The sequence below is a fragment of the Cupressus sempervirens genome, unplaced genomic scaffold (assembly GCF_028749045.1).
Source record: "Cupressus sempervirens isolate cs-2001-9-10 unplaced genomic scaffold, ASM2874904v1 CseChr00s100002_03, whole genome shotgun sequence".
Lineage (NCBI taxonomy): Eukaryota > Viridiplantae > Streptophyta > Pinopsida > Cupressales > Cupressaceae > Cupressus > Cupressus sempervirens.
The window spans coordinates 2,356,974-2,366,372 of record NW_028322207.1 but is presented as its reverse complement, the minus strand read 5'-3'; the positions used below and the strand labels follow the sequence as shown (position 1 = coordinate 2,366,372).

Genomic DNA, 9,399 nt, shown 5'->3' with positions numbered 1-9,399 from the left:
ATGATTATAAAAGCTGCCTACACACTGTCATGTTGCAAGTGAGACATGGCCTGCTATGGTGTAGAAGTCTACTGTCATCAAGATTTAGCCAAGGGTGGATGAAAGGAGGTGACTACCAGTCTAATATGATCAACTACATTAGTTGCAAATTTGTGTTACAGCTTGTTTGATCCTATGCCTCCTATCGTTATGAGTAAGATTATACGAGGGAGATTATGTTAAACTGGTATACACATGGATAATAAAACAGATGCATTTATGTATTTCTTTTTTGAACCAGCCAGAAGTTGGTACATCAAAGATTAGTACATGATACTGAAAATCGAACACTAAAACAGGACTGACAGAAGATGGGAAAGAAATGCATATATTTTAGCTGCAAACATAATATTATAATTTAAAATACACTACAGCATACAAGCATAACAGAAATAGGGGTGTTTATGCTGTTGCCTTGGGATTGTTCCTCCAATTATCAAAGCTCCTCTCTCTCTGACTCCTTGTTTCCACAAGAAAGTGCATTTCTAATTTTTTGGAGCTGTGTATGAGTAGCCAGACGAAATAGATCATAAGTCCACTCCATAAGTAACATGTATTGGAATAAACTTTAGCTCGAGAAATTCAACTAATATATGAAAAAATACCGACTCTGTAAACTGTTAAAAATTAGTAATAGTCAGAGTCAACTAGCTAGCATGCCTCATCTTTATACACTAAAATAAAAAAGATTAAGGTCTGGATTCCTGGTGGCCATCAGTATAAATACCACCCAAATTTGCTTATATTGACCAAAAGATAGATAAATTCATGAACTGCAATAAATTCCATGTGGCATTTATCATCATGAAAGTTTGTATTGCGTAACATACTTAAACCAAAACTTAATAGTTGGAAAGTGGTAAAAATGAATTCAAACTTGGAAGAACTCATGGCACCATTCAGTGAAACTGAATTCATCTATGTTACATATATATACAAAAAAAATTTACAGAAGCAGTTCAATTTAAATATCTCATTTGAAGGAATAGATGTGCCATTATACAAGCATTATACAAGCATAATTTGGTTTCTAAGTATGCTAGTTTTTGTAAAATATAAACTCTCAGGTAAAACAAGCAGGTTTCTCTGACAGAATCTCATCAATCAAGACCCCAAGCAATGCTAATGAGACTTATTTCTGTAACCAGTCAAGGATCGCAGAGCGAAGAGTATGGTTTGGAATTAGGTTCTTATGAGCCATTGGCAGATTTGTCATAGGGGATGTGTTGTTGCTCTCAAGCCAAGTCTGGATGGCTCTGTGCTCATAAGTAAAGCCATCTGATGCTACATAGGGTTCTTCCATTAATTCCTGCATATCACATTAATGCAAACATGCCCATAGTATTAGAAACTATCTTAATTTTCTGAGAAGCTACATGAATTTTATTGTACAGTAATAATATAAATTCTATCATGATTTCTGCAATCTTATACTGGAAGCAGCTCTTAAAAGCTATGACAACTAAACTTGATGAAGACACACCTGAAGAATAGGACAAAGGAAATGACTTGGTGGCATGATATCAATTCCCTCCCTTGCATGAAACGTTGCATCAGCTAGGGCTTTAAGCCTCTCTAGTTCCGGCATAATATCTTTTTCCAGGTCTGGTCTGTCCCTACGTCGTAACTCTGCACATTTCAATCCTAGCTGTGCCAAACAAAATGCCTCCTCTAAGGGCCAGTCCCCAGCATTCTTATCCACAATTTCCCCAAAATTATTTTCTTCAATGGCTGTTTCAACTATATGTGTAATGGCCATGGGTGTTTTTGCTGTTAACAATTGCAAGAGTGTGATGCCCAGAGCATACACATCAGATCCAGGCCCAAGAGTGCCAGTTCTTTGGTACTCAGGATCAATATAACAAAACGTGCCTGCAGGGACTGTATCCTTGTACTCTGTTATCATGGTGGTTCCCTTTGCAGGAACAAGCCTGGCCAGACCCACATCACCAATCTTGCTCACCAAATTGCAGTCAAGTAAGATATTTGCAGGCTTCAAATCACGATGAACAATTGGTTTTGGCTTGGAACTGTGGAGAAAGAGCAATGCTGATGCAACTTCCCAAGCAATTCTGAAGCGCACAAACCACGGAAGTGGATGAGTGTTACCTTTGCACGACAGTCGGTCTTCCAAGCTGCCATTTGCCATGTATTCATACACTAAACACCCATGTTCAGGACAAGCTCCAAGCAATAATACCATGTGTGGATGGCGGATTCGACTCAGAACCTCAACCTTCAGAAAAAGAAAATGCTCTCAGTTAGGATGTAATAATAGAGATCAAAGTATATATTTATTCTGCAGATTGATGTTTCATACCTCCTGTTGAAATTGTTGTATCCCTTCAGTTGCTTCAGGTCGTAGAACTTTGACAGCTGCTGTTGTATGTTGCAATTTGCACTTGTAGACAGCGCCGTAACCTCCCTCGCCTATTTTGAGTGATTCGGAAAAAAGGTCTGTGGCATTGTGGATTTCTTGAATGGAATATTTTCTGTACTTGTAATGGGCAGATGCAAGTGCTTGCTCAGCTTTCTTTCTCTCCTCTAGTTCTCTTATGGCTCTCAATTCTGCATCTTTTCTATTCAGAGTCTCTCTTTCTGCAAGTTGTCTTGCTTCCTCTGCCTGCCTTACGGCTACTTCACTCTTTGCCTTCTCTCTTGTAGCAATTGCTCTTGCTTGCTCTTCTCTTGCCTTAGCTACCTCAAGTATCCTTGCTTCCAGTATTCTTTGAAGATTTAGTTCATTTGCCTGTCACCAGTAATTAGCCTATAAACATCAGCCCTACAATACACTGTCAGAAAGTGAATATCTAAAATTTAAATAAGATACAATTTCAAAGGAGATAAAAAGAATAACCCACTTTAATTCTTGCGTCAATCGCTTCTTGTCGGGCCAAATTGTACATGCCTAGAGTGTGTTTGAGCTCAAGCTTCAATTTTTCTAGCTCAAACATTATATTTTGCTGTGCAAAGGAGGTGTTAGCTTGCAATAGATCCAAACCAGTAGCTAGTCAACAATTATGCAAACTGGCTGTTTCAGATAGAATCAAAAATAAATTCTAAAAGGCAGGAATGAAATTCGAAACGGAAGATTTAACAGTTGAGACAATGATTAATGTGTTCATTACCTGGTCCTGTGAGAAGGATTCCTTCATCGGGATATTGGATGTAGACACCATTTTGAACTCTGAGGAGCTGCCCTCTTCATGGCTTCTGCTTCCACTATTTATATTCTCAATTTCATTAATTTCATTGAGACGACCATAGATATTAATTTCTTCTTGTGAAGTTCCAACTAGACCACCTATACTTGATGGAATGTCCACGATATCTTGGTTTCTGCTTGTGGTCTCAAAAAGGACACGATTTTGTGTAGATGGAATTGCATTAATAATGGATGGTGCAACTTCTTGACTATATGAAAGTCCTTGTAGCACTATGCTACCAATAGGTGATCCTCTTTCTTCTGAGTTGTGTGTACAAGTACCTTCACAGATGACTTCTGAACTGGTTGACATGTATGAACTTCCACTTCTAATAACTCCATTTTCCTCCTGAGTGCCGAAGGTCTGGCTTCTAAGTGAAGTTGAACTGTATCTGGAATCACTTGTACCTGAGTCTATGTATGCCGGGTTTGATATGCTGCGAATCATAGTTCGGTTTATGTTTGAGAGAGCTTGATTTCTCTGTGATGGTAGAGAAATACAGCTAAATGAAGTTGAATCTTCTGATGTTGAAACAGCTACTCCTGTAAGCTCTAAAGTATTAACAATGATGTATATAAAATACATCTTTCCTACACAAAGTTTTCAGAATAAAATCCTATATCAGGTGATATATATTATAAATATACCTGTAGAATTGCTAGAGCTTATATCTGAGCAATAGCTGGAAACACTGTAAACATCTTCGGTGCTGCCACTTGTGGATAATGTGGAAGAAGCTGAGCGAACTGAAGTGAGCTTGCCTTTTGATATGACATATACAGTACAGAAGTTTGGAGCACTCTTTGCAACACTGGCTGGCACATCAACAGCCTTGAATCTCCTGTAAAGCAGAAGGCATAACTTACTTAAGTGACTTGACAGATACAACTCCAATGAATATAATCCTTGAATTAAATAGTAAGATATGATGAATATTGTAAATTCCTAAATGTACCTCAAAGAATGGCACAAAGTAAAGAATAACCAAGAATAATGAGGGGTCTGGTTGTCTATTTACCCCATGAATATTTATCATATGACAAGAGGTGTCTGAGCATGAGTCAGTTGCTAGAAATGTAATGTAATGTACATATATGGTAATGAGACTTGGATTCCATGGGCAATTTTGGACTTAGTTGAGGACTGCAAGTGTTTTTAATGCTTTAGCCTTTTAGACTTTTATCTACCTGTCAGGACTCGTGAGTGTGCAAATTGTGTTAGCAGAGTCACCCAATGTGGATTATTTCTCAGCTAAGTGAGAATTCACAAATTGCCTTGTCTCACAATTATGGTAGATATAGATGTTAATAGATTAAGACAACAAAAGCATAATATGATGAGCAATGGTAGCAATAGCTTCTTCCCTGATATGAGCACATTGGTGAGGCCCAAAAAGTTGACAATTGATTTATTCTACACAGTTAATGCAGAAATAAATCTCAAAAATTTGCATGTTAATCACAACATCAAGCAAAAACATGAGAATCCATTTGTGTTTGATTGTCAACACGTACATAACAGAGCATCAATATCCAAAACATAGCTGTAGAAGACTAACAAGTCACACTCATTGATTGGATGTGTGTTTCCAAGATCCTCAAAAAAGGATTGGAAGGCAATTGACAAGAATACAGTTGCAGTAAGAAAAGAGCTTTAGTGAATACATAGATATATGATGCAAAGACAAATTGACAGTAACATCAACACTATTTAGTATTTAGTTAGGCATTTTTAAAAAATTCAATATGTAACCATAGTTCAACATTGTCAGTAGAACTAATAAGCACTAACGAAAGGTATTGACTTTCTTCAGATTAGGCAGTGTCATGCACTAGTTCAAGCTGTAGTGCCAGACAAAATTATCTACAGATGCACAATGTTTTACCTCTGTCAACTGCACAAAACATTTGTTTTGAGCAGTGCTGGTATTGTCTTATTATATCATGCATCCCCCTTCAACAAGACACGGTCCTCCATTGCTTCCTTAGCTTTATTGCATCAATAAATACACCATCCAAAAGCATAAAGGAAACTAAGCTATAGATCACAACATTAGTGTTGTTTTTCTAGGATCATTTCTACAAATGTAGTAACATTGCCAATGTGATTGATGTCTTCCAAATGCAGATTTGAAGATTCTTAAATGTGAGAGGAGACATGTCTCTATAGTTAATCAGCATTAGTTAATAAATAACAATATGTATAACTCATATATATATATATATATATATATATATATATATATCATGAATACAAATACTCAATGTAATGAGTATATCACTTCAACTGATGCTATACATCAACACTCCCTCTTAGCAAGGGAGAAGTGAAAAACATTTTATGAGATATCAGAATTTAGGATATCTATACACAACACATTATCTGACTTAAACACTTTGAAATAGTGACTTGTGAAATAATTATAATCACCATGTTATGAACACACTATCATAACATATATTATGATCTCTAATTGTCCAAAACAATATCTAGAGTAATCATAATGCTTTCGTTATCAATAACATTTGGTGTATCTGGAACAAAATTGTCATAATAACAGGCCTATCATTTTCAAGATCGTCAACTTACAAAGATTACCTTTTTGTTCGTTATCATGGTGTCCGGCAAAGTCCAGCCCAAAGAACCATGATAACAGATCTACCATTTATAAGATCGTCATCTTTATAAGATCTTAACCTTATAATGGTTACCTTCTATTTATATATGTCAATGAAAGATTGTTACCTTTCATTACATATCATATGTGAAATAGTACCCACCATGAACCCAGTCAAAGGGTCGTATGAAGGTTTTCACCCCAATTCTATCTCATAGAGAAGAATACATTACAATAAATTTTACTTATAACTTCTCCTGATACAGAAGATATCATTCACAAAGGATTGCACCTCAAAATTCTCCCTCCGAACAATGATCCTGGGAAGTATAGTTACTCCCTTAGAGACTCTCTTCACCCAAGGATTCTTGTCAGACTTGCTCTGAATGTGATATCAATTTTCTTATTTTCTTGTGATAAGTCATCACTTCCTCATGATATACATAGAAGTAGGCCCATCAACATCATGCAGTCACACACATGTATTTTTAGATCCCTCTAAGTATTAATCTTCTAAGCTCTTGCATTGTCTTCCAAGAAGTGTCATACTCCCTCTTAATGTAGAAGAATACTCGTAATCCCAGTCATTAAAGATATTCACTTCAATATCCTCACTTTATCCTAATCATCAAATGACTAATGAATTCTCGTCTACACAATATTTGATAGCATGTGTAAAGTACCAACCTTTTTTTCCCGCAAGAACATCTTTACACGAGTACTTATCTGCCCATGAGGGTCATGGAACATCTCCTTACTAAAGATGATTCAAGTGGGAATGAAACATTGGCTATTATTCCCCTCAAAATGTAAAATTCTCATTATTATATGTTTGAACACTTTTCCATCACATCAAATTTGGTGACTTCTTTCTAAGTTACAACTTGCTCTTTTCATCCATAGAAGCTCCAAACATTCATTAAGTTTAATAGTAGAAGCAAACATGTCCTTCCATTTTCTTAAACTCATCCATGATTCTTAATCTCCCTCTTTTTCCTGCAAGAACATTCTCAGAAGAAAGATCAAGGCAAAATAGCTCTTACAACATAATTATATTTCTCATTAATATTATCATGATTGACATTGTAACTCATATTAATCGTTATATAATTTCCAATATAGTATAGATCAAATAAATATAAAATTTAAATGAATATTTAAATGTATACATATATTTAATATGTATATATTTTAATCTACACTTTCAATATATCATTTCCATAAAGAGAAAGTACAAATAATAATTTGCATATCTTATCAGCCCCATTGTCCATTACCTTAGTATTAATTATTACCATTTATATTCTATTTGCAAGAACAAAATATCTAACATTCTAATAAATATTGTATTTGCAACAATAAATATACATACTATTACCTATTTACAATCGTTGATTAAATCAATTAATCCACTAGTCGATGCACTACCAATGTCATAGTCATACGCAAGCACAACAATGTTTGCACATGAAACAGTTAGAGGACACGTTGCTTCAACCTCCTCTTTTATGAAACCAATGTAATCATATCCCCTCATAGAATTCACATTTGCACTTGCAGTCAACTCCTCAGATAAGAATTTCCTCTCTACCAAATCCAATAAAATCGAGGCATCACAATCATCGATTAAATCAAATTCACATTAGTTTGGTCAACAATATAGATTGCCGCCTCTCTTCATTATTTCTCCATGGTGCTTAGAATGGGCACTTGCAAGGAATAATCTAGTTTGTCGTTGAGTAGTTGATAAAAAAAATTATGCTTCCTAAGAATGCAATCATCCTCCTTTGAAACCTGCACATGGCTTCCTAATATGTGCCATGAATTACAGAAGAATCTCACACATAGCCCATGATTTTTGACAGAGAATAATGCCCAACAGTGGTGACCAGAATAGCGAAAAATTGCACCAATAATGACATCCTCAATCCAATGTAGAGATCGCCCTTCAATGGCATCTTAAACATATATCATTTGGTAATTAAAGTGCCCAAGAATTTACACCAAACACCAATCTTCTAGCTGCCTGACTTGTGGTGCCTAATTTGCAGATAATGAAGATGGCTGAATTTTAGAATACTAGTCACCCAGTTCGCAGAGATTTATGGACGCTAATTGTAGAACAATAATCACGAAACAAGTTCTCCATTACAATGTCTTCCACCAACACTGATCACAGTATAAGAAGCCACAAAATTCAGAACACAAAAATCTTTGTATATGTTGTGATTCAAAATCTTTGAATATTTACTGCAGTTGAACTTATTTCAGACAATTTCAGAGAATTATCACATACAAGTTTGCAGACTGGCTTTGATACCACATCATTTTCCTAGGATCGTTTCTACAAATGTAGTAACATTGCCAATGTGATTGATTTCTTCCAAATGCAGATTTGAAGACTCCTAAATATGAGAGGAGACATGTCTCTATAGTTAATCACCATTAGGCATTAGTTAATATATAACCATATGTATAACTCATCTTGAAATAACCCCGACAGGATTATTGCTTCTTTTAACACCAAAATCTTAAAACTTCAAGGGTTAGGCATTTCGTCAAACACTTCGCTGACAAGCTCTGATACCCCGGAAAGAGTCCTGCTGGCTTTCTAGAATGGTGTTGGATAAATGCTTTTGATTTTTATTTGAATTTTCAGTATATATAAATATTTAAACAAATAACATGTAAATGAAACAAATTGAGATTGCCAAAATCAATCCATGAATTACAATTATAGGTTCTGCAATCATTACAACTACAGCTTAACACAAATAGCTAACTAGGCACCTGGAATGTTCGTTTGGTATTTGACAGGAACCAATAAACTCCACACTTTTAAGTACTCCGAACACTGCTCTAGGTATAAGATATTGCTGTAGTAATTACAACTGAACAAAACTAGGGAAGGAACCTGATAATGAATCGCCCCTCCATTATGCTCGAACTCAGTTCAATTAGGCGGAAATATTAACAGCGCCCCAACACAATGATTCTGTTGGAAGTCGTGCTGCCCAAATGGTCCTGTTAACCCATCCACACCAAGACCGCACCTTCCTGAGTCCAACTACACAAACCGCAATCTAGATTCAATATATAACGCCGTCCTCCGGCCTTAATTCGGCAGTCCTTGTAAGCCGTCTCCCGCCCTTGATTAGTTTCAGTGCCTGCGCAAAATAGATGCCGTTGTTAATGAAAACACCCAAACGATGTTGCTGCTGCCGCTGTGTGGAGTCCCGACAGGGTGCGGAAGTGCTTCGGATTTGCCAATGCTGGACACTCAAATGCCGGACTGGAGTGCGGACGATTACGCTGTTTTTTCCCTTAGTTATTGACCGGGAATAGACTCCTTCGAAGTTGGATTTCTGTAGTAGCTGCCGGCTCACAAATTACTAAATCCGATAGCTCCTCAATAGAGAAGGATCGACCAATATATGCACCTTTGAGTGCAGCAGACTCCGATATGATGATTGAAGCTCGTCTTCAATCAAACCCTTCAATCCTTTAAATTATATATCCTACTTGGATTGGCTAGAA

At 36.3% G+C, this 9,399-nt stretch overlaps 1 protein-coding gene across 1 annotated transcript in view; it reads right to left on the bottom strand.

Annotated features, from left to right (window-relative positions):
• Positions 1-942: 942 nt before the first annotated feature.
• LOC149527829 (U-box domain-containing protein 35-like) overlaps positions 943-9,399 on the bottom strand; it is a 54,745-nt gene continuing 46,288 nt past the window's right edge. The window contains exons 4-9 of the mRNA XM_089812090.1: positions 3,893-4,086; positions 3,168-3,787; positions 2,901-3,002; positions 2,360-2,788; positions 1,523-2,275; positions 943-1,348 (exon numbers count right to left, since the gene is read on the bottom strand). Of these exons, the coding sequence (XP_089668216.1) occupies positions 1,172-1,348; positions 1,523-2,275; positions 2,360-2,788; positions 2,901-3,002; positions 3,168-3,787; positions 3,893-4,086 (2,275 nt within the window). The 3' untranslated portion in view covers positions 943-1,171. The remainder of the gene's footprint in view (positions 1,349-1,522; positions 2,276-2,359; positions 2,789-2,900; positions 3,003-3,167; positions 3,788-3,892; positions 4,087-9,399) is intronic.